This window comes from Platichthys flesus, chromosome 5, assembly GCF_949316205.1.
Source record: "Platichthys flesus chromosome 5, fPlaFle2.1, whole genome shotgun sequence".
Taxonomy (NCBI): Eukaryota; Metazoa; Chordata; class Actinopteri; order Pleuronectiformes; family Pleuronectidae; genus Platichthys; species Platichthys flesus.
This window is the reverse complement of record NC_084949.1, coordinates 18,880,199-18,906,374: the sequence shown is the minus strand read 5'-3', so window position 1 is coordinate 18,906,374 and position 26,176 is coordinate 18,880,199. Positions and strand designations below refer to the sequence as shown.

The window sequence follows — 26,176 nt, the reverse complement described above, 5'->3', positions numbered from 1 at the left end:
CATGCCAGTGACCAGTGCACAGATCAACAGCGATCAACAACTCGTAGCATTTAGTAACCTGATGAAGATGTTAGTCACAGTTTGAGATCATGTCATCGTGGAGCAGAACTTAAAAATACGATGTAAACAGCTTTTATATGTTGATAAAAAATTAGAAAAAATACTTGATAACCAAGATCAATGAAGTTTGTGTTAATGCTTTTATTTGGAACCACTATTGGTTCTAAACTTGAACCATTATTTTAAGGAACACTTGCAATCAGCTACGTGACCATGGACACCCTCTCCCTTCCTCCTGCCTCTCTCTCTCTCTCTCTCTCCTCCTGCCTCTCCTTCCCTCTCTCTCTCCTCCTGCCTCTCCCTCTCCCCCTCCTCCTACCTCTCCCTCTCCCCCTCTCCTCATCTCTTCCTCTCCCCTGCCTCTCTCTCCCACTCTCTCTCTCTCTTTCTCTCCCACTACCTCTCTCTCTCTCTCGGACTGGCCAGCATCACCCTCAACGTACACACTGTCCTCCCTCCCGCAGCATTCTTACCCGCTTCTGCCTGTGTGTACGCGGGGCTGACCCTGAGGAGGAGGAGGTGACATCTAGCCGCTGGTGGTCGTGGGCTGGTTAGAAACGTTTACGTGCGGAACGTGCAGCAGCAACAGCAGCAGGAGCAGCAGCAGGAGCAGGAGCAGGAGCAGGAGCAGGAGTAGGAGCAGGAGCAGCAGATATCCAGCGAGGAGGAACCATTAGTGCTGTGTTTTATAATTCAGGAGGGGGAAGTCACGACAACAGAAGCCCCCTATCACCGGCTCACATTTGATCCGCTACACCGTCGTGTGTTATTCTTTCTGCCTGTTAACTCCGCTCCAGACCCCGCGACAAACCCCCCGACCGCCACAGCCGACACCATCGTCCCCGATACCGGCGGGAGCTGTGTGATGAGGTCGCCCTGCAGCAGCGGTTCGCTAACTCCAACATAAAACGGCTGTTTTTCGGTTGTTGCTGTCGGGACGGTGCTCGGCGTCAGCCCGGGCGCGTGAAGAGGAACACCGCAGGGCAACGAAGCTGCTCCTGGGTGCTGAGGGAACCCGCCGGTGAGTGGATGCTCCAGTGTCTCTTTACCTCGGTTAAACCATCGCTGTTCATTGGCGAACTTGATACCGACGCTATCACATAACGGTTAAACGTGTCATGTTGAAACTCTTCAACCCCGCGAGTCGATATAGATATAATTTTAAAGGACTCCCCGGGTGTGTGTGTGGGGGGGGTTGGGGTGCGGCTGTCCCTGCGTGGACTTCACCTCTTTAACGGTTCGTTTGATCTCAGCTAACTTGCTCCGCTCGTTAACGTTGAGTGAAGCTATGCTGCTGGTTAGCCCCCGGAGCTGCTAGCTGCCGAGCCCACGCCCAGCTGTCGCCCCCATCCTGCAGCGAACCCACCGATCGAACCCCGCCAGGAGTCGGTCAGCCGCGACCGAACCATCCCAGAGAGAGACACAACAACACGGGGCAATCGATGCAATTAGCGCCCGATTGTAACCGATAACCGATGGTGCGGTGGCTGTCACGGTCCAAAACCAGCACATCCTTCGTTATCTGTGACATGCGGCCGCTGTGGTTTAATCCGCTGCTCGACCAGCGGGGGGGGGGAGTGCACGGTTGGGAGACAGTAGGTCTGTCTCTGGGTTTCCCACGTCAACACTGACAGCATTGTGTGAGGTGCAACAACGCCACAGCCCCCGACACGCTAATCCCCAGTGGGCAGTGGTTGGCAGCAGTGCAGGTGTGAGTCTGTTCACGTTCAATGTGTCAACGCACTCATCAAACTTTCTATTGTATGGCACCCACCGCCCACGTGCTGGTCTGGGATGACAATGACTGGGATGCAAGTGGTGTTAGGTGCAGCCTTGATGATGGACCTTCTTTTGTTAGCAGAGGCTGAGTTGAGGGTGTCCTTCCCCCAGATAATTCATCTCAACCCCATCTATAAAGAGAATTTATAAATAAAGACACAATTGAGTCTTCATCCAGATCGTAAAACGGATCATGAAGCTGCTGAAGGCAAATCCCTGCTCTCAGATTTCTGATAGAGGCGAGAGAGGATTGTTGACTGTACACGGCAGACGGTGGCCCCAACCAAAAGTTCAAATCCGTCCAACTTTCTGCACATTGACCTCCTGAGTGTGATACAAGGGGCGACTCTGTACACACGGCCGTACCAACGTTCCCAACGCGGCACAAACAGAGTTGTGTTTTGTATCAATTTGTAATCGAGCACTCAGAGAATGTCTCCATTTAACTAGCTGGACACACGCTAGGACACACGACTCGATGTCCAGACTGGGATGAAATATTGATCAGTGGTGTTCCTACTGAACTGTGGATGAACCTGGCAGTGCACAGTTTGTCAGAAGGATGACTCACAGGAGCACGTATCGCATGATTGTGTTTATGTTCATCAAAGGTCTGAGGATAGAGGTTTTCGTGCTTCATACCGATTTTTTTGATTTTTGACCGTATAAATAAATTGTACTTGTATTGAAAAGGGGATATATGATTAGAGGACTGTAGAGTTTAAGGAAGACTGCACTGCAAAAACAGTGATACCACTGAAAACTGGTTGTCATCCTGAATTTCCTGAGCTCAATAAGCGAAGCAAGCAGACTTTATTTATGCAGGTCTTGTCAAAGCAGAGGTATTTATTCACAGCATGACTTGCTAAGAAGCACACAGAGAATAAAAATGAATGAATGCAACCCTACCTTTTTCTCAAATGTGCTGCTGGTTTTCCAAAACTTCCAGAAATATTCAGAACTTCCCAATCCCCATTCTCGCATTAGAAAGGTGTAGGACCAGCTGACAAGGATTTTGGATCACGTCTACTTTCCCTATCTGTCAGTCAAACACTTTCCAAAGCAGACAGCAACCCGCCCGATGGTTTTTGTGACGGTACGGTGCTGCTTGTCCTCTGACTCGACAGTTTTTCTAACAGAAGATTGTTAATGGTTGTTCTGGTATTTAGAAGACTCCAGCTAAACGTCTGTGGAAATCTGAGGGATCAGCTGTCTTTCTTGACACCCAATATTACCAAATGTATAACCATCCTCCTGTGGGTAAAGGGATTATTTATAGTAAGATTATCTTGCTGGTAAACAGCTTGTGAACATCCACTTAAAAGGAGAACTAGTCATCTACAGCTTAGGGGATGTAACTTCATACCACTTCTTTGTTAATACTAGTTGTGTCATTTTCCACCTTACATGAAATGTGCACTACTGAACACTCATGAGGTTTAAGGATCTTACTTAAGAGCAATTGTGTGTCACATTGAAGGCAGAGTTTAAATATTCAAGTACCACAGTCCACAGAGTTTATCGTCTTTTTAAACTGTCGTGGTCCAACATGTTCTAAATACACATTACACTTGAGACATGTGGGATCCAAGAGTGCTCCTTCTGCCTCCTCACACTCCTTCAGTACAGCCAGTGCTCACATATAATTTAAAAGACATTATGAGCATGAGGTTTTAATCTCCTTCACGGAGGATTTGTTTTTGCTTCTGTCTGTTATTAAGCAAAAACTTTTGAATGGATTTATGAAACCTGGTGGGATATGGGTTAAGAAATTTCCCTGTAAATTTTGGCCTGGATCTCGGGGCAGTTCCAGGAATCTTTATCACTTCCTTCTTCATTTGGAGGTATGGCATTTTTGGACATTTTCACAGATTTCTCATGGAATTGCTCACAGAGCTTGATGAGTATGTGTGATTTGGTGTGTGGGGTCTTTGCAGAGGTACGTGCCCTACTCAGTGACATTCGAGTTATCTATGAAATGCAGTTTTGCCTTTAGGTTAGGTGCCAGGTCATTGGTGGCTTAATGGATTTACAGTTCACTCAACCCATGTTGGTCGAACTGTGAAACCATAACAAATCAAATTACCCTTTGTGTTATTATTTGGTCGGTCAGGCTTTAACTTTCAGGGGTTAACCATTGCTGAACATACAATTTGCTTTGATGTGGTGTGCTATGACTGGGTGGCAGCTAGAATGTGAATAAAAGAAACGGATCCACTATTCATTAGGTTTTTGCTCTTTGCCTCAAGCACAAAACACCTCAAGCGCTGTCTGAAAGTAGATGATAGAATATTTTCAGATTAAGTCAAAGTGTGTGAATTATGTCTGTTTTGTCTGGGTGGGACTATTTGTTTATTTCCTGCCAGTCAGTAACCGATAAGCCAAAGAACTGATATGGCCTGTAGTGGGTGCGGGTTGTTTTCATGCTTCAGCTTGACTTACTCACCCTCACATGACTACAGGTTTTATTTTTAGTGACTTTGACCCTGGACGTTGTAGACAGGGGGTCCTGTTTCTAAGGTAGCCTTAAAAAGACACTGTATAAGGCTAGTTACAAATTGAGTATCTTTTTCTGAAGTGATACAGTTTGAAATGTTTTTTTATTTTTCATTATTCAGTACTTTTATTTTAAATTTCAGACAAAACATGAGACAGGAAATTAAGAAGAAAAGAAAGTAAAGGCCTGACAATCAGATAGTTCATGAGGTGACGTAGAGCATTGAAAGTAGGAAAAAACCTTAAGAATAAAGCACAGCAGTGGGAGCGGGAGACAAGAGTGCTGTGGGACAGCTGTGTGTGTCAGTTCCTCTTGTTTGTGTCAGCTTGTGTTACTGTCAGAGTCCACTTGGGCTTCAAGGGGAGGGAGGAAGAGCAAATTCAGAAAATATTTTAGTTTCCATTTAGATGAATTCAGTGGATGATCAATCCTCCTCTTTCACAGTCTGTATGTTTTAGTGAGCTGTTGATGGTTTGACAGTTTATATTTTACTTTAGAAGTTAACATATCCAGCCAGGTAGGGATGATTACATAAAGTTCCAGGATGTTTAGTTAGTATAACACATACATGTATTCTGACAACCTGACAAGTCCCGTCAGACTAGAAGTACCTACTTACTGGGAGCTCAGCATAGATTAAGAGACAATTCAAAACTAGCTTTACTCTGCGCTTGACTATATTTGCAGAACAGGGTTAGGTCAGTGTTATTCTGGAACTAAATTAAACGAACAAACAGATAACTTCAGCCTTTGAGTAGGGGTGTAACGGTACACAAAATTCATGGTCACAGTTTGGTAGATTTTCTTACATTTTACATTTTTCATTTTAGTTTTTTTGTTACAGTAGAAACGAGAACCTGAGTTCTCAACAACAGAGAACAATCATATATTTGCCTCTGTAAAGACATCTATGTTGCTCGTTATTGCTATGACACGGTCTGAATTATTTGCCACACAGCAGACTTAAATGATGATTCACACCCCTGTTTGTCTGCGGTTGTTATGACCACGAGCCTACAAACCATCAGGTACTTTGCTTAAGTTGTCCCTTTTGAATTTGAGAAGTACACGAATATTGTTGTTCTTTAAGGCCGATTGCCTGTACGAAATAACCAGTTACTGATAACGTTAATGTGACACTTATTAAAAAAGACCAGTGCCTTCAGTAAAAGCTTTTTCCCAGTAAAGTCATGGTAACATGTACCATTTATTATACGCCAATGCAAGTGCTTGCCAGTACATTGAGTGATATTGAATGTAAATCAGGTAATTAGAATTCTATAAGCAGCTGACATTACGTTGAGCCTCTACTCAAGTCCTGTGTCTCTCACATCACCATAACTGCAGTCATACTTACAGCGACCTACTTACTGTAGAACTTGGCCCAGGAGAACAAGCTTTTTGTAATGTAATTTCAGTGCTTGAAGTGGAGACACTGCCGGCTACTTCCATACAGTAAGTAATGGAGTGCGTGATCATCAATATCATCATAATTATTCATCTCAGGAGGAAGCATATCCAGCTCTGTGCATTATCTCAGAATTTAAATGGAAAAATTAGTTTTTCAAAGTGAGAAAGAAAGAGAAAACATTTTTACTATGGTCCAATTATTGTAAAAGAACAATAAAATGAAGCTTTTGAAGTGTGGTCTTACATTTTAGGACAGACAGTCAGGGGACCTCAGATACCATGTTCCTTTCTTTCAGTAAGGAACATTGTATCCCCCTTTTTCTAACGTACATGTTTTTGTGTATGTATATATGTACGTTATTGTTTGGTCTGGGTCAGAACACTTGGACTTTTGGACCCCACTGTGTGTGTGGGTGTGTGTTTTTGTACTCATTAATGTTATCACTAGGGTCTTTTCCAACATAAACACTGACCTTGTCAGGACCAGTGGACCTCATGGGGTCCTAAGGCCTAAGGAGGCAAAACTTAATTTGTGTTTGAGAAAACCATGTAGAACAATTTACAGAATACATCAGATATAACAGTGACACCCCCTTAGGCGTTATGTACATTGCAAAAAAGGCTGAATATCACTCGATAGGTTGTATAGCATAGGCTCAGATGTACGAAGTGAAATACTTTGTTGCTGGGCTGAAAATTTGCTATATGAGTCACTATCATGAATATGGAAATGTCGGTTCCCACAGCCAGCCCATTTTGAGGAGTCTCTTGCTCTGCCTCTGAGGCCCTGGTGTTTGTTGCTACCCTTTGGCATATTAAGTTTCAGATGTGCAAATCTCATGGCCAGCCCTGGTTGCTAGTGGAAATTTCCACTTCTAATTCTGACTGCATCTTGTGGATGTGATGTTGAGGGCTGATCACATGGGAATCCTCAACAGAGCAGATATTTTTGGATTGGGAAATAAACTCTTTTGGAGGATCCAATGTAGGAAATACAAATGGACAGAGGCTACTTTTTCCTGCAGTATTCCTCAGCAGCGACCTGAAACCCATTTTCTCACACGACAAAAAGATTCAGAGGTCATCATTTGAATATGTAAGTGTTTAACAATGGTCAGGCCATTATTGGTAATGATCACAGTGTAGACGAGTTCTGAAGAGGATGATGGGTGGATGAACAGCATGTTCGTTATGTTTGATTAAGCTCCACAGACCTCACCCTGTATGATGCATGTGTCATATAATACTGAGCAAGGAGAAAAAGGAGTGTCCTTTGATTCTATGTTAAAGATTTATTGTTGAGTAGCTTGTTGAAAGTATTGAGTGTTACACAATTATGTCTAGCCGTCGTGTATGTAGGTCTGTGTTCGAATGGCTGTGTAATGACCCGTATAGGTCGAATTTTTGTCGAGCCTGACTACATTGTTACTGGCTAATGTGTAGTACGGAAATGACTCACAAAACCCATGATAGATGTCACGTGAAAGCTCAGATGTTTAGTCTGGAAAGGATGGTTATGAATAAATCTTTCCACCTACACATTTTGGGAAACTAATAATTATCTTTGGAACAGTCTGTCGATTGGTTTCTTAATCAATTCAATTGTATATACAGTAAGACAACAGAAAAACATGAGATCATGAACTGCTCATCACTATTTCCCAACGAAATGGTTGACAAGCACTTGTCAAGCACAAAAATAATGAAATGAAAGGTCTTCTTTTGCCCGATCAACAATACAAACCCCAAAAAATGTTCAGTATATTCATTTTACCTTAATGTTAGACAAATAACAGCAACAAATGCTGACATTTCAAAAGCTGAACCCATCAGAATTATGGCATATTTGTTTGAAAATTGACCAATTCTTTTATTTGCCAAATAACTTTGTTTTTACGGATGAATAGATTTATAACCATAGTTTTGCAACTCTACATCTACCAAAGTATGCTTGCTTAAAGTTGAGTGTCCAAACATGGGGTTTTATATGCTCTATATTTATCTACATAGTTTGAGTTAATGCTGGTATCCTCACTGCACTGGGATGTTCATTTATCTTTTGAAAACGAAAGCCTGCATACCAACATGTCAAATTGAAACCTATCTGTTACACAAACCGGTAATGACTCACAGGGAAAGGTCATAAAGTGATTAAGGTTGCAGTCAGAGCTAGTCAAACATATGAAAAGTGAAACTACTAGCAGCAAACAGATGGAATGGTGTTACACTGGGGCATTGTCGTTACAGTAGAAACTTCCCCAGCTCAGAGTTCGCATGGACACCAGCAGCACATGACGGGGTTCTATTCTGTGAAGGTTTCATTTGAAATGTCTCTTAACCTAAACACTATATAATTTGTATGTTAGACAGTTTCTCACCCTCATGTAGAAGAGTGGAGGATAATTTATAACAAGAGATAGATAGATAGATAGATAGATAGATAGATGGATACTTTATTAATCCCGTGGGAAAGTTCAGCGACCTCAAAATACAGTGGTAAAATTTGAGGGATGTTGTGTATCTTCTGTATTCTGCTGCACTTACTAAATTTTTCAACCACAGGGCGCTGTTTGTTGCCAAGTCATCACATTGATTCATAATCCTGTATTATCCTCGCTGTGATACACCTTCAAAATATCATCACATTTTCCATTGCGCTATTCACTTTGAATGCCTGGTTTCTGCACATATAGAAGTATAAAACAAATTGCTGACAAATTAAAGTAAGCTTAGAATCAAATCTGCTTTATATTTGTTTCTTCACAAACTCATACAGGGCATTGTTTGTCATCTCTCATATCTCTCCATTGTTCCAGAATAGATACTACAAGAACTTAAATATCATATTATTCAATGTCCTAATGACTCTGTTCTCGTTGTAGAACGTTTCTTATCCTTTTGCAGCCACAGTTTGGCAGAACACATGGCTTTATCTTGTAGCTCTTTGTGGTATGTGGGTTGTTTACTGCAAACAGGTTGGATTGCTTGATGTACCCAACATCCTCTAGGTCAGCGACTCTTGATACTATATGGGTGGGTGCTGCAGGGGAGAAGACTTTTGAAATCCCTCCTTCAGTCTAACCTGCATTTGCAATGACCAGCATATCTGCTATGACATACTAACACAACCCTAACACTTAGCACCTGATTGACCCACATGTCTATCCCATAGGATTTATGCAGGACTGTTATACCCCGTGTCTGCTGTAGCTGCCTCGGATGTAGGAACTGAGTTATTACTCAGCATAGGGTCAACCTGTCAACTGTAATAGCACCACTCCAACAATTTATGGATCTGTCAAAGATCATGAGGTCATATGATGCATTCAATAATGTATGTATACACAAGGTTGACTGTGTTTTATGAGGTACAGTGGGTTGTCTACTAACATTCATTCCATACCAAAGTGTCAGAGGGCAAGACACTGAACTCTTAACTACTAGTCTGTGTGAATGTGTGATAGTGAAGCGCACCATATAGTAGCTGTAGTGTATGGGTAAACAAGACTTGTAGTGTAAAGTGCTTTGAGTAGTCAATGACGAAATAGAAAAATGCTGTATAAAGCAGTCCATGCACATGCATGTATGTAAAATGATTCTGTTTACATTCTTTTATGATAATGAGCAATGTCTGTGCAGGATTGCTTTGTTATAGCCTTCGGATTATTTGCTACTTTTTCTCCATGCAGGGTCCAAAAGTAACTTTCTGGTCTGTCTGCCGTTTGGTGGAAAACCTGAAAAAATGTATTGACCAAATATTTTTCAGTCAGCCACAGAAAGTGTAAGGCCCCGAACAGACAGAGCTTCCAACCTGCAAAATATGAGGTGCAGATCGCACTGGCCTCTTTGTTGAAGCCTACAAATAAGGGAAAAACAGCAGTACAGTGTGAGTTAGGTAACCAGCGAAACACCTGTCCTTCAGGCTGACTGGGATTTTGTCACAGTTAACTTGAATACCTGTACATGGTTTTTAAATGTAGACACTACATAACTGAAACTTGTTATATTGCAATTTAGACTAGCCATTTGCTTACATCAGTGGTTCAGGCTGCAGTGATTATAGAAATAATGAGATACAGGCAAAGGGTTTGAAAAGGAAAACTACTATTTGATTTGATTTGAACTAAAATCTACACAGTATACATTGACAATGAAAGTTTCTTATTGTACAAAGTAATACAAATTACAAATGTTCTTTCTGTCTAGTCCTTAGAGGTAAGATGGATCGTCATTGTTGGTCTCAAATCTCTCCAAAGGCACCTAAGTGTATTGAAATTGTTTGCTCTACAACATGATTGTGTGCACAGATAAGCAGGGAGAGGATTGCTGTGGGTCTGTTAAGATAGAAACATCACAAGGAGTCAGAGACAGAGGGGACACATGGAGCCTTATGAACAGGACAGAGAGAGGCTTTGGTCCAATCATGTCCAAATACAAGAGCCAAGCCCCTGACAAGGCTCTCAAGAACAAGTCATATCACCTTAAGGTCTGTGTGATAGATTTATTCACTTCTCCACTCTTGAGCATGAAGGCACCACTCAGGTATTAGATACAAGTAGTAGTTGTTACTTTTTTGAGGTCAACACCAATCTTTTTGTTTTTAAAATAGCTAGAGAAGAGTAAATACATTGTTAATATATTGACAAACGTCTACAAGATTACCTCATTAGCCACAGTGAATGTTAGTTAGTGGGAGATACATTTAGCTCCATATAACAGCGTGTTCAGATGAGCAGAGGGAAAGGGTGTCGCCGTGTTAGGAGGAATGACACTGACCGGATTTTAGTATGAAGTGTTGAAATTTGTATGTCATTGCATAATTCTATGGAAGGGAATCTCTTGGTACATCACACTTCAATTCAATACATAAAATGGTTATTGACGCGTGCACTTAAAAACAATATTAATTCAAATAATATAAATCAAAAACAGGGTAGGAATTCATTTATATTTTGAATTAAGTTAAAGGAGATATACTTTAACTTAATACTTATATTCACATTCATTTGTGTTATTGTACATATATTTATAACCACTCTTAAGTCACAGTAGCAATCCTATTTGTTTGTGTGTTTAGCAATCTCTTGTTATTAGCTCCAAGCTGTGCATGGACACAGTCTTCCAGCCTCCACATGAACCTCATGGATGTGAAGGTTCTGTCTTTTGTTTATGTTGGCTCCAACATCAGCAAAACATACCAGTGATATTTACATTCAGTGCATGCACACTGTGCTTTATTTGAACAGCGCCAAACCATTTTGTGGCCCTTTACCCTCATATTCTTTCTCTTCTGTTTACCAGTGACTGCATTTGTTCTGTGCATTGAGAGCTCTTTTTATGTAGTACAAATAGTAAAATAAAGCAATCTGTTAAACGAAAGTCATAGTGAGACTGAGACACTAAAGAGAACTGAGTTAAATTACAACTGCTCTCCTCCCTGGTGTCTGATATCACGAGCCAGCTGTTTGACCAAGAACGCTGTCCTTGTGTAAAGTTCAAGTAGATCTTAAATGACCAGATGACACCATGCCAACTCCTTTTAGGGGAGACCAGTGGATCTGCACTGATGCGCCCCTCATGACTGCCAATATCAGCAGGAGTGATATTATATTGAGGCTTTTCAGGATAATTTTCAGAGAGTGTCCTGTTTCCCATTGTGAGACACCTCCCTTATATAACTGAAAGCAAAGTTTTGGGTCACTGTGATAAAAGCATGATGCAATCGTGAGCAGGAGGGAATGTGGCCATGGCAAAACCCACAAAACTTTCCACTGTCCAGCAGAGTGAAGAGGAGTTAAGCTCTGGGTGCTTGGAATGGGAGGGGCACCAGAGGGGGTTACCAAATAAAAGTTGTTCCTCTCCTCGCCATGTCTTGTGATTAGAGGTGGCACAAAGACTGATTAACTTCAGTAACACATTACTTTAGTTTTTCTGATGTGTTTGTCATGCTGGTCTCTGAATAGATATTTTATTTATTATTTACATTGAGATTGTGCAATAACAGATAGCTTCTAACGGTGTGTGCAGGAGCTAGCCCAGTAGCCTGTTGTCATCCACAAGTAAACATGTTGTTAGTTTGGAATTTGTCAGTTTGTCACAGTGAGTAAATCCTCATGATTAACATCAACCAGTAACTGTTTAACTTTCTGCTCACTGCTAAGCAACACCGTTTCCTGTTGAGTATCTAGACTCTGGCGGCCTGCCATATCCTAATTTGTCTCGCCACAGTTTCATTATGGACCAAAACTTATTTTTACACTTCTCAAAATAACATGAGAGATTTCTATCCTGGTGTATGCAGCACTATCTGCCGAACGCTAGCTTGAGCTGTTGCACTACCGGTTGATCGAGCTACTGCATGCTCCAATTATGGTCAATAAGGTTTTTACCGTCCATACAGAAAAAAAGGCCTGCAATGCAGTTGATCTTTCACTCTTCAGTCTGTGTAGCTTTCTTCCGGAATCTGTTGCCAGAGTGTCCTTTGTGCATTGCGTTTAATTAGTTAATCAACTACATGAAAATCTGCCTTAGATAAGACGGGAACAGAGTAAAAGCGAAAATGAGGGCGAAACCAGAAAAAAACATGTTCCTGTATGTTGAAATTAAATTAATTTGGAGACGTTTTACAGTTGACCTCTGTCATTTAATCCTTTTTGTTTAATTTAGTGTGTTGAGATACTTATTTGCTGTTTGTCATTTGTCTCCCCCTATCCAGAATATCCATGAGCTCCGATTTCCCACACTACAGTTTCAGGATGCCAAATATAGGGTTCCAGAACCTTCCCCTTAATATCTACATTGTGGTGTTTGGGACAGCCATCTTTGTCTTCATCCTCAGCCTCCTCTTCTGCTGCTACTTAATAAGGTAATACCACGCAGCTTTGATTTAAGCTTAAACTTTTTTGTCGTTGCCTTTTTTGTGTGGGTTAGTGGAAAAGTGTCATACAGGTTTTTTTCCCAAATGTACTTACCCTCATTTCTCAACTTTTTATAAAGGTAAAAAATGAACGTGTGGAATTACAATTCCCATGTTTTTGTGCTGTCTGACCTCTTCTGACAAGCAGGCTGTCAGTACCAATACTTACGTGAGACCTGAAAATAATAATGAGAACTGAATTTTTATTCTCACACACTGTTATTATGCAACAGTCCTCATAACAGTCATTTTTACATTTCAGGTGACGTGGGTTCATGTATTATTCATCCAGAAGTGTCCTTGTGTATTATTTGACTAGCTACTGGAGGGTTATTTCTATTTATGCATAAACAGGGTACATTTTCAGGTTCTTAATGTAATGGCTTTTATTAATGAGAACACAGTATCTTGTAGTATAAATAGCAGAAACCCTGCAGTGAAGATCAGCACCGGACAAGTCTGCATACGAACAGTTTTATGAAAGACCTAACATTTTTATATTTTCTATACAAACTACTGTATGACACTTATCACCATGGCTTTTAGCTGAGTCTCAGCTAAAAGCCTTTCTCTGTTTTTCTTTTTAGAAATGTCTTTTTTTGTATGTGTTTTCTTGTGGTTCTTTCACATAAAGGAAAATGTTTCAACAGCACAGTTTGGAGATGGTAGCTACGATACTAAATTTGGTGACTTGATCAACTGAATTGATAGTAAAAACAGAAATATGCTGAGATTCAAAGCTTGTCGACATTATCATGGTCATGGTACTTGACGTCACAGAAAAATGTAATAACCCTTTTTTCCCAAAGTGCCACTTTACCTCCCTAATTTTCTCACCATATTCCTACATTATATATTATATACTGTGTTCCCACAATTCCCTCAAACTGAGAGATGCTTTGATGCAGTACCATGATTCAGTACTTGTCAACATTGCTTTTTGGTATTAAAGGTGAAAGACAAAAGGCATCTAAAGATGCAGTCTCCCAAAGGAACACGCCCCAAATTACTTAAATCACATGTCCCATTAGTCATTTAGACACACAAGACTCATTGCTGATCATTGGTTTTAAACAATTAGTTAAACTGTTGGTTAAATAAACAGTTGATCAGTTAAAACTTCATAGACCACCTGAAAGTAGACGTCGTACTTTTTAAAACAATTATCATCACTGCTTTTTTCCCCAAGGATGGGTGATTGAATGGAACGAGGACTTAACATATTAGAGTTGACATGTGATGGGTTGTTAGGTCGACATAGACAAATATGCACACAGGGGTTGACAGAGCGAAGTCACTCACAGAAATACGCAATCACCTCTATCAGTGAGTCCTCAGGCCACACACACACACACACACACGTGAAATATGCAACGCAGCAGGCAGCAGGAGTGACAGGTTTTTCCTGAGCACTTCTGTCTTGAGGGAGCAGAAAACCACATAAACCGTTTTCAATGTCTCTTGTTAAGAATTGCAGAGCAGTTGCTGAATTAGTCACCTAATATAGTCCTTGCTTTTCCTGTAACATGTTATGTGTTTATGAATACACCAACACACCACAGACTGTAATTGGAACTGACTTTTTTTATTGTCAAATCATGAACATGATGGTTTAGAGAGGGAGGTCAATTTGGAAGCCTGTTTTAAATTTTCAGCAGGCTTTAATCTTCACACACTTAAAAAAAGGAGCCATTTTGCAACACCCACACCATTAATCCATGACCCCCTCACTCTTGTCCACCTGTGTCCTACCGACCCCATGGGAGTCTCTGCACCTTTACCTGCTGACCTCCATCAAAATGTCAGTTTCTCTCCTAGACTGTGCTGCTTGTTTTACAGATCCCTCTCACTCTGCTGCGAGAGGTTAAGGTTACTTGTTATGGAGGTAAATCTTACAAACCTATGAATTTCTTTTATCTGTCTTGCTCTTGTTTTCTTTCCTTTTCTCTGTATATATTTTATTGTCATCCTCAGTACCTAGAATCACTTCCTGTTTTCCCCTTCATTCATTTAGTTATTTTGTTTTCTGCTCAAGAGCTTGATGTTAACTATTAACTTCACTTTTAAAATCTGATCAATGTATTTTGGGAGATATTGTGAGTTAAAGTTCTACACTTCAGTTCAGTGTTTGTTTTGACAAGAACTCAAGTCCTAATGCAATCCCAGAATGATGCAAGTTCATTTGTATCTTGGCTCACTATTGCATGATAAAGCAAACAAACATTTAAAAGTTTAAATCCTAAGTCTAATTTTATTGTTATGTTTTTACTTCTTTCTTCGATTACTTAATCCAGGCCATATTTACTCAGTAATTGGCTTAAGGTTGTTTTGCCTGAAGTATGTCTGAGGCAGAATATGTCTTTGTAAGATATAGGGCAAGTATATATATATCTATAGATATATATATGATACTCTGTATGGACTTTTAGATTTTAATGCTCATTCATATACTGGTGTATAAAGGCAAGTATTTCTTAGGAGATGACATCAGTGTATGTCGTTTCTCACTTTTTCCCCAGGATGTATGGATAGATTTTGTCGGTTATGATGTCTGCTGGAGATGGTCACTCAATAATCAAAAATATGCTTTTGTTTTTACTTTTCCCAAGGTTACGGCACCAGGCGCACAAAGAGCTATATGCATACAAACAAGTAAGCACTCCAGTGACAAACACGTACACATCACACAAACAAGCATATGATGGATGACTAATAGTCTAGTAGAGATGAAGTGTGAGAGTGATGTATATGAACTTGTGTGGAGTCTATATTCCCCTCTGGTCCCAAAAGGTCTGTTCAGCTCTAGCAGTATTTCATTTTTTGGAACTTCTGTTATTTTCCAGGGTTCAGCTGCTTAAACTATTTCAAAAATTGTTAGTGCTATTTGGCAAGCATATCTGTAATACCAAATATTCTCAATTACACTTGAGCCGAAGGGAAGCAAGTGGCTGTGCTGGAAAAGTACAATTCACAGTTCACTGGAGGTGTTTGAGAGCTGGGGGCGTTTCAGAGCTGGGGGTATTGCCTGAGAAGAGGGAGTGACGGACGATTCTCATATCCTGCTATTACGTAATACCAGCATGCAAAGCCAACCAAGCATTTCAGAGTTAGTCACGTGTGCGTGTGTAGGTGCCAGAGTCATCGCCAAGTGCTTTAACTAAAGTATTTTTTTTTCACTGCATAAATTATTACCTGTCAGCTAAAAACATAAACTCGTCCAAATCCTCTGTGAGTTACATAAGACCATCAAGCTCATGTAGTACACACAGACACTGACACACACACACACTTGCTAGCAGCTATAGTATGTTATAATAAATCGTATCATCTTTTGTGTCCTTTATTCAACCTGAATGATCAATTTCTCATCACACACTTGTTCTATCTGTTAGTGGCTAATCTGTCCCTGTCTCTTATTATCCCTCTCAGGTCATTCAGAAGGAAAAAGTCAAAGAGCCAAATTTGCATGAGGTAAGCGCTTATCTTGTTTGTTTAGTTATTTTCAGTTGATGACACTCGAATTGCCAAAAAATGTCCTTATAATACACAGAACATCTAGTGGGCACAACGTACTTTAATGCAACTTGACAAGTACAGAACGTACTGCTTTATCACCGAATTCTGGACTAACTGGTCATGTTTTACTTAATTTGAATAATGCTTCAGCCTTAATATACAATACATTTAATGTAGGTCATCCTTTCTTGGTTACGTTAATTACAAGGAGACCCATAATGTACTTGTTATAAATCACTGTTTTGTAGTTTGCATCAGAAGGGAACATATGTGTAATGTCTGAACATCTCAAGGCACAAAACTGTTTGTGCGATCCGTGCAGCTCTATAAACCTCAAGGTTTCTGCCATTGGGTGGGCCTCTGTTTTCAACTGTTTCATTGGCTTTATCTTGTTTTGCGACAGAAAGGACATACGTATTATCTTTCATTTAACATTGAGTAAATTTGCCTTGACACGGTGTCATGTGAAAGCAAGCATCTTGTGGTTAAGTCATGAGCGTCCTCCCTACCGTTTCTGTTACCGTTACATAATGCTGTGTGTCAGCTCAGCTCGGTCGGAAAATTACGAACAGCGTGTAAAGCAACAGCGCTGGCTCCGCAGCGGAGAAATTGTCATCGCCAGCCAAGAGCACCGTCCAATTTAACACAGCAGTGCAAATGAGATGTCACCTATAGCATCCTATAGCATCACCTATAACATGCTTACTCTTGCACAGGGTGAAATGCAGATTATCAAAAGGAGTGTTGGAATTTCTCAATGTTCCTTCAGGCTTTTTATTATTTATGTTATTTGTAACTGGTAGAAAGCATCAGAGGGAGTCATGTGAGGTAAGGCTGTGACAGAATAGCCAAGCTGTGCTTTTTTTAAAGACAATAACATACACACACCCGCGTGGCCGCATGACCCAGCTTTAAAGACTCCCACACCAAAGGATCTGCACAGATTCAGTCTTTAACAAGTGTATGTAGAAGGGGAGTGATACTATGGGATCACTTTACAGCTCAAGTCATGTTGAAGTTTGAAGTGTAACCTGAGCAGTTAGGAGTTATGAGATCACTGATCTTTTTTTACTTTGAGTTAAACCCCTGTCTTCCTTTTACTCACCCATAGGTTTTGTGCAATGAATTAGATTAGATTAGATTAGATTTCTTTATTTATCCACACAATGGGGAAATTCACTTGTTACAGCAGTAATAGAAAAACAGAATTAAAGTAACAGTGTCGAAGCACTGTAAAAAAAGAAGTACACTTCTAAAACTACACATAATAGGAGTATGAAAACAAACAACCTGCAAAAACAGACACTGTACAAAAAGCAGGTGCTGGGGATAAAGTGGAATGATGTTAAGTGTTATTGTAATGAAAATAGAAAAATATGAAACAGTAGTGACCATGATACAGAAAATAATTAAAAATAATTAGAAAGTAAGTGACCATAATATAAATAATACTACAAGATAGCATACTCTAATTAATAATTCATGTTGTAAAAAATGGCTTCAGAGTTTACATTAGATGCTCATCTCAGTTTTTTACAGTCTCATTTACAAGCGTACATGTTTGTAAACAGTCGGCACAAGCAGCAGATACTCAAACACCAGAGCCCTCGAACAACCAGGAAACAGATTTACAGTAAAATTCCACTGATGGTGATGTGCCTAACAAAGGAGCTAAGCATTTTCCATCCTTTCATTGAGCTGCAGTTAAAACTGTAGTGCAATCAGTGTCTGTATTACCTATAGTCAGCAGATCATGATTAATCAGTTAATTTGATAATCTGCTGTAATTTTGAGCAAGAAGACATGGTTGGATTCTACTGATGTAAAATGAAACATAAAAGATAACTCAGAACAATACAACACACACCAGGACAACAATCCATACTCAGGTTAAGTAAATCAAGTGAAACTCTAATGTCACTGGGTCAGTGTTGTCAGTTTTATTGGTATTAGATTGTAGGTCTGTTGATGTTTACTGTCCGGACATTAGGGAAGAATCTATCACTTTGATTGTGAAAACTTCTAAAGGGGTTTTGGTCAATAGTCTGCTGTTGCTCAGTTTTTATTTCTCAACATCTTGTGGCATTTTGAATGTATGCATTGGTAACCAGAAGGTAAGGTCAGTGCAGCTTCATGTATTTGTACAAAGATTTCAGGAGATTAAGCAGTTCTGTAAGACTGAGTTACAGAAATGTTCTCTAGGCAGAAATAAAAGAAACAGAAAAACATGGAGGCAAACATGCAGATGTAGACAGACAAAATGAGAATCAATGAGTAGTAATTTACCTGGTAATTATTCTTTATCCAACAGACAGTAATATGAAAGTGAGTGTGACTGATATAGAGTTGTTGCCATGGAGCCAGGCAACGATGTCCTCATCATTCGAGATGCAGAGGGAGAGGACACATCTGAACACACATTAGTTAACTAGCATCTATTCTGACCCCTTATTTTTTACGAGGATTATTCTGAGCTCTTTACTCTTCATCTTTTCACACTTGCTCTGTTACTTTATAACTTATTTCTTCACAACCTTTGTTGAGTTACTAACTTGTAAATCGTGTTTGGTGCTTGACATAGAAAACATTTGATTCCTCTGAACCTTGATTCTTAACATGTAAGTCTTGATGGGCATTGGTTAACATTTTTACTTTGATCAAATTTGTGATCTGGTTAAGATTTCCCCCAAAATTAAGCTCATAATTTTTAGCTTACAGGATTAATTGATAATCGGGGGAAAAGAGTTTCAGTCAACAGTTGGCGAAGGGTTCCGGATTTCAACTGTGAGTGAGACACCGCAGACAAGGCACTGAGCAAAAACACAGATCTATTCAGGATCGCTCTGTGTCCAAAAGTCCTCGGGATAGACAGCTAGGAGCCCGCACGCTGCTCTTTTATCCTCACTTGTCCATCCACTCCCCATAAAACAGAGCTAAGAAAAAGAAAATCTCTGTGGCTAAAAGGGGTAATTGTTGCAGAGTCAGACAGCCACACAAACCTGCTTGCCAAATTAAAAGCTCTTTCATGAAAGCGTTCTCCCCCGGCTGGATGAAGTTTAGTGTGAGGAGATTTCCTGGACTCTGCTGATTATTGTCTCCTTTCTCACAAATTCATAAATGTATATCCTTATGCATAAAGTTACACATTCTCATTGTTACTACACATTTTTGTATAATATAATACAATATAAATATATTGTGGATAGAGTGTAGTCGGATATGTGAAGAGGAAGCTATGTTATCTACCAAGGAGTCACCAGTGGAGCAACAATAATGAAAACTTCATTCTTACTCAGCAAGAGGAAGCGATTATAGAAATAAAACATCTGACTATATCACCCTTTATCTCGATAAACAGATTCTGCATGTGAATATTCAACAGACGAGATTTTGGGGCTTGTGGGGCTCTGACCTATCAAGTTGGAGCAGGCTTTGGTTGGCTGCAGGCAAACATTGACCTAACTGCATTGGCTATCGGTTTTTTTAATGACCTGCATTCAAACGCAGATAACTGTTAATGGAGATCTTCCCTATAAAATATCACTGTTTGTGTAGAGAAACATTTGAAGCTTGTAATAAGACTCTAAATAGTGCACGAAGAGTCCTAGCCTGGATATCTGCTGTTGACATTTGAATTGTATGACCCTTATCTACTTATGTTGACATTGTCACAGAGTCTTGAACACTAGTGGATCTGTAACAGCGAAGCTCTATCTATGTCCTAACTCATTGGTGAATCACGAAGGCCATGCTCTTGTCTTTGCCTTCATAGACTGATATGTGAAGATTTTATAATTGGTCTGATGTGCGGTCTCCATATTAGTCAGCTGTCGTGTGGCAGAGTTTTGAATAAATTTCAGTTGATTAATTTTGTCCTTCTGCTAGTTGTAGAAGCGTGAATTAGTCTCAGCTTTGCTCCTAGTGCTCAAAGTTCCCACAGTCTGTCTATGTGACCATGACGTTTCATCTAAAGATTTTGCTTTGTTGTTTGTTTTTACTTTTGTGCATGTTGGCCAATTGTCTTCTGCCGTTTGTGCTTGACCTTTGCTATTCGGATCATTTGTTTCCAACTCAACAACACATCAACACAAAACCAGGATTAAGACTGAGAGTGACAAACACCAGAGAGGAGCCAACGTATTTAAAGATGTTGCACCGCCTTCTGAAAATATCTCTGACTCCCCGTCTCCCTTTCAGATATGTGCGGTGTGCTTGGAGGAGTTCAAACAGAAAGATGAGCTGGGGATTTGTCCATGTAAACATGCCTTTCACAGGAAGTAAGTGTAAGGTTTTGTTGACTTTCATGTACCTGCACACACACACACACACACACACACACACACACACACACACACAGAGAGTAAGAAGGAGAGTGAAGGACAAATCGCAGCCCACAGTGAAACGATGTGAGGAAAATAACCTTTCTGCCAAAACAATGTGTGCAAGTGCAGAGTTGGTTAGTGTGCAATCACAGCTATGACAAAAAGGTAATGTGTGTGTGGTAGAAACTACACATGATAGATTGCCCGAGCCAACTTCATCGCACACCTCCCCCTGTTTCCCAATCATTTCAACTGACTTGTTTATATCAGCACGACACCCCCCTTGACCTAGTTTTTTTCCCCCAGTCGCAGCAAGACTGGTCACCGCTCAATAAATCTACTGTATAAACACTGCTTTTAGTGTGTGTGTGTGAGTGTGCTCTTGTACAGCTTCTTTGTGAGGACCGGTTTGAGTCTACAACTTACAGGGGACATTTTGGGAAAGTAAGGAACTTTTAACCAGTCCTCACTTTGTGACGCCCCTTTTATGGACTGTCAGGGGTACAAGACTTGATTTTATGGTTAGAATTAGGATTAGGTGAGGGTAAGGGTTAGAGTTAGAGTTAGGCATTTAGTTTGGATGGTTAGTGTAAGGGGCCAGGGAATGCATTATGCAGATAAGGGTCCTCACTAAGAAAGCTGTACAAACGTGTGTGTGTGTGTATAAAGCCATGTTGTTTTACAGTGACGACCAGCGAAGAGCATGCTGGCTTCTCATACTAATAATCATTTAATGCTCACTCTACATGTGCTTTTGAAAACCACCACTCAACTTTCAAGAGCTCACATTGACAGCTACATTACTGTTTTGGTCGTGAGAAGCTAAATATGTTATAGCTTGGTGACAATATTGATGATTTTAAAATCCAGTATGATGTAACAATAAGTGTTCAATTAAAAAACAAACTAAATCCAGGTTACATTTAGTTTCCTCTGCTCGTGTCTGTCGTCCTCACCTGAACTCTGTCCCTGTTGTGCCCTCTCACCCCCAGGTGCCTCATTAAATGGTTGGAGGTGAGGAAAGTGTGTCCATTGTGCAACATGCCCGTGTTGCAGCTCGCTCAGCAGGCCGGAGGCATGGAGCCCGCCTTGCCAATACAGCAGCCTCTGCCCGGCATCGAGAACCTGGTGTAGCAGACTCCCATCCGGTCTGACAGTACACCACAGACACACAAACGCACATCCCATCAGTCATGCTCTCACCTGCACAGGTACACTTTGATACGGGATGGCGGACAGACCGGAGAAACTGGAGTTACAGCGGCGGCCATGGTTGACTCTGTTGTCTTTCCATTGGTTCACAAGAGGATTTCCTGTTATCAGCTCGGACTGATAATCAACCGTTGTCATGTTTTACTTTTTCGCGGAAAATGAAGAAGAGTTGATCTAGAAGAGGCTTCTTTCTCGGCCATGATGTGGTCAATAACTTTTTCACAACCAAAGCACTTTTCTGGGAACACCAGCTGAAGACCTGGATGAAGAAAAACACAAAAGCCAAGAACTACACTACTCTTATATATTAAAAAAAGAAAATATATATATATATATATATATATATTTTCTTTCTTTTTTTATTTAACAAGCACTTTACAAGAAGTCAAAACTTAATTTCTTGTGATCGTAGTAGCAAGGTCATGTTTTTGTATTTTACCATTAACTATTATTTGTGCAAAGCCAAGTGTTTTTTATTTTAATTCGTAAACAAAGTTTTTTTAACAAAATCTTAATAAAAATAACTATTATTTGCAAAGGGACAACAATATTTACCCCGGTAGATGTCAGGAAATTTGGACATCGGTTTCTTTTCGAGTTGCACATACGAGACAATAACCTGAAATCAACCTCAAGACTTTACATCTGACTAAATGTGAATGTGTTGAAACCCACAATTTTACTAAAACAAACAAAAACATACTGTTTGTCATTCACAACAATGTTTGCATTGTGATAATACTTTTGTTATCTTACTGCCTAAACACAATGGTGATACGGTTAACACATTTTCATCTCACTAAACAAATTTACCTGGAAGATAAACACTCAAAACACAATTCAGGACCTTTTTCCATCAGAAAATCAGTGATTATCTGAGCAACCTGGTGCTTTTTGCATAAACCAGTTGTACAAAAATCCATTATATGACCTAGATGTTTTAGGTTTACTTTTGCTCTGCTGCTGCATTGCTTTGTTTTATGGAAGCAGAGCTGTGTGAATATAATGATGGCTTGACAGTTAAAACACTTAACAAAATAAAGCAACAAATGTCAAATAGTTATTTTGATATATAATAAACTAGCGTCACATATCCTGCTTGCCAGGTACTGACAGTTATTTTTAGGAAGGGATCAGGAGGAACCCCCTCTTTGCTTCTACCGTTCAGTCCAGTATTTCTATTTATTAATTTTTTTTTTAATTTATTACAATTTCTTGGTACAGCTAAATTGAGTTGGAGGATCTGAAACCTGCTCTCGGCCAATCATCAGTATATCCTTTTGCTTAAGATACACACTGCTGTGTAAAATACAGACACATGCACCAAGGAAGAGGCAGCCTCCCCCCATACTCACACACACACACCTCACATGGGCTGCCAGAGAGTCAGTGGTCAGCAGATTGTAATGAAGCAACACACACACACACACACACACACAGTTCAGCTTTTCTGTCTGCAGTATTCTGGTGCTTTCGCTTCTCCCTCTCTCTTTCTGTACAGTGCAGGGAAGCTTTTTGTTTCGTGCCACAAACACAGGAACCCGGAGCCTGGCTATTGTGCATGTTTTTGTTTTTTTACCTCATCTCTTTTTAGAAGCATTTAGTAAATGTGCAGTTGGGTAAAGCGCTGATGTGAAAGGCAGCTTAATGAGCTTAGGTTCACAGTGATGAACCTAAGATGAGTTGGAGATTATCAATAACCTGTGATGGGATAATCAAATATTATATTTAAAGGTACAATCAGTGATCTGAGCGTAACTGAAAAAATAGTCCCACTGACTGAAAAATGAAAACGGCAATCAAATACATTAGACACATTTTTAAACAAATGTTAATTCTGAAGCTGTCAGAGGTTTGTGTTGTTGTTGAAATTAACAACAAAACAAAACAAAACTCCTTTTTCCACTAAATGTAATTACCTCCACCAAAGTCCAACAGTAGCCTTATGAAACCACATTAGATCCACATTTCTATTTGAAATCAAACTAAGTCCCAGTCCCCTAAACGTGTCTTATTAATTTCAAGAGGACATTAGCATAATCCTGCTAATTAATAAACTAACAAACAAGGATGAAAACATAACCTCCTTGATGGAGATAACTAAAACTCTACGGCTTGAAATAACTTTGCGAATAAACAGCACTCCAGATTTAGAAATTTAAATATAACCTGATTGTGTCTTTAATAACACAACATTTCCAATAAGATTATAATCTCCAACACCAAATTATTTTATGGACATATCTGCACAGGTTCCCATCATGTGAGCGTGTTAACAAGTGACAACGCATTTCACCGTCTGCGGCAGAGAAGCCTTGTTGCTCTCACCTCTGTGGTTTTAGTGTCGGCCCGCAACGGACTGCGACAACTTCGTGACGGGGTCAGAGCGTGCAGTGAAGTGAAAATGTCAACACTCGGATCAGAGCAATAACGGGACTTCTTTGTGCTGTGTGAATCATTTCCATTGATAGTTATCATGCCCTGAAAGATCCTCACATATTCTGCTTTGCTACGCCCTCTACTGCTGAGAAAACGATTGACGCCTACATACAAATATGATCGATGTTGCCCACATTAGCCTTATTTGAACCAAAACTGCCTCAATTACCAAACAAGAGACCAGGGCTGCGTTAATTGGCCATATTCCAACCTCTTTAATCGACTGTGTGTGAATCACTGGAAAGGTTGTGGTTTTATGTTGAAGAAAATATGCAACATAAGGGCCTTCTGTTGTGTGAATTTTCATTTGGAACCTTCTCCCTTCTCAGACTTTGGTTATGAAGAGGCTGTGACAGTCTTAAAAAACTTAACCTCTCACAGCAAACAGGGAGTGGTCCTACATTATAGCCCGACACTGTACATAAGTTAACAATCCTGACACTTGTTACCAAACCGTGACACATCAGTGCTAATTACAGAAGTCTTAAAGCTATGTTCCTGCTAAGTGTTTCGTCTTTTAATGTAGGGCTCACGAGAGAAAGAAAACGAACACGAGGACATTCAATGTGTGAGCATGTTACCTTGCATTGTTAAGTTGCCACTGATATTACCATTGTTAAGTGTATGTAGACAGTAATGTCAATAGTGAAAACGGAGTGCCAACTCAAAATGAAGTGTTGTCAATGCCAATGAGAGAGAAGGTCCTGCAGTATGAAAATAACGGGAAGGGGGACTGTACGGCTTTAGCCAAAAAAAGAAAGCAAACTGAGCTAGTGGTGAATACAGTAACAACTTGCTTCCCACCAGTAAAATCACCATTAAGGTCAGTGCTGGCTCTGACTCCACTAAGATGAGATAGTTCCGTCACTTCACTTGAAAACATGACCGGTACTCTGAGTAGAAAGTGACGGGCTGATTTATTAACAAACAATACGCAATTGGTACATTATACTTCCAGCGTCCAGAGCATGTAGGATTCTCTATCACTGCCTCCCTGATGTGAACTTTCTTGTTTGTATTGTGTTATTTATTCCTCTGTAATACTTGTGGTACCCTGCCAATTCACAATCCCCCCCCCCCCACACACACACACACACTTCGTCCAAACCAACCCTGTCCTCCCTCTGCCCTCACACCTTCCCTGTTGTTGTTTTTTGTTAACACTGATTATGTTTGTGGACTCTCACAGACATTGTTTGTAAAACTAAAAATTCTGAAGCAGAATGTTTTAAGAGATAATTGCTGTACAGTATTTGTAAGTTCTATTTTTGTATATGGTTTTTTTTGGAGAAAATAATTTTTCTTTTCTTTTGTTGTTTTTTGCTAATTTCATGTTTATTCATTTTAGGAAAAAAGTTGCATGTGACTGACTTGAACTGTAAATAAATTTCCAGGTTTTGGAAAGATGTGAGGTTTTACTCTCATGTGTGTTCATAATGTATTTATTTAAAGCTTTGTCCCTGATCATGATCTAAAGATAATAACAGTTTGTTAACATTGTAGAGGGCATTGGAGCCACAGTGTTGATTGGTTAATACACCCATTTATATAATGCAGCTGGGTTTTGCAAATTATATTAATTATGATTAGAAATTATAATTCCCATTTAAAATAATTTAATTTAAAATTGAAAACTGCATAAACCCTGGTTGAGATAACTTCTGCATATAAATTCATCCCCAGAGTTTCAAACTTTTTCAAGCTTGTAGTCTTCTCCTATAATTGATGCTTATATCAGATTCTGTGGAGCTCATCTGAAGAATTCTTTGTTCTCCACATGCAGTGGTGGTGGCTATTAACAGACTTCAAACTCCCCTTTAAGATATAAAGGACTATTTAAATTCTCTTGGCTGTTCCCTCAGTGTGAATCACTCAGGGATCATTGATGGCACGACATTTACACACCCATGTGCACACAATACCTATGACTGACATGTCTCACATGACTGACATCAGTCACTCCTTGTAATTAAAAATAAGGCTTCTAGTTACAAGTATTTAAAGTGCGCAGCATGTCAGGTTTTA

The 26,176-nt window shown here is 40.0% G+C and overlaps 1 protein-coding gene across 2 annotated transcripts; it reads left to right on the top strand.

The window, feature by feature from the left end:
- Positions 1–438: 438 nt before the first annotated feature.
- rnf24 (ring finger protein 24) lies at positions 439–25,569 on the top strand. Of its 2 annotated transcripts, none has more exons than XM_062387216.1 (6): positions 439–1,081; positions 12,462–12,611; positions 15,272–15,314; positions 16,092–16,133; positions 20,376–20,455; positions 21,493–25,569. In XM_062387216.1, the coding sequence occupies exons 2-6, from the start codon at positions 12,469–12,471 to the stop codon at positions 21,632–21,634; spliced, it is 450 nt and encodes a 149-aa protein (XP_062243200.1). In that variant the 5' UTR covers positions 439–1,081; positions 12,462–12,468; the 3' UTR covers positions 21,635–25,569. The 2 variants fall into 2 exon arrangements, with proteins under 2 accessions (XP_062243200.1, XP_062243201.1); XM_062387217.1 differs by lacking the exon at positions 439–1,081 and adding an exon at positions 6,662–6,842.
- Positions 25,570–26,176: the final 607 nt, after the last annotated feature.

What these genes read in the sequence shown, in the direction of transcription:
- rnf24 (XM_062387216.1), top strand. Translation starts at nt 12,469, where the DNA reads ATGAGCTCCGATTTCCCACACTACAGTTTCAGGATGCCAAATATAGGG. An exon ending in TTCTGCTGCTACTTAATAAG is followed by an intron (nt 12,612 to 15,271) that starts GTAATACCACGC and finishes ACTTTTCCCAAG; the next exon opens with GTTACGGCACCAGGCGCACA. An exon ending in AAACATGCCTTTCACAGGAA is followed by an intron (nt 20,456 to 21,492) that starts GTAAGTGTAAGG and finishes TCTCACCCCCAG; the next exon opens with GTGCCTCATTAAATGGTTGG.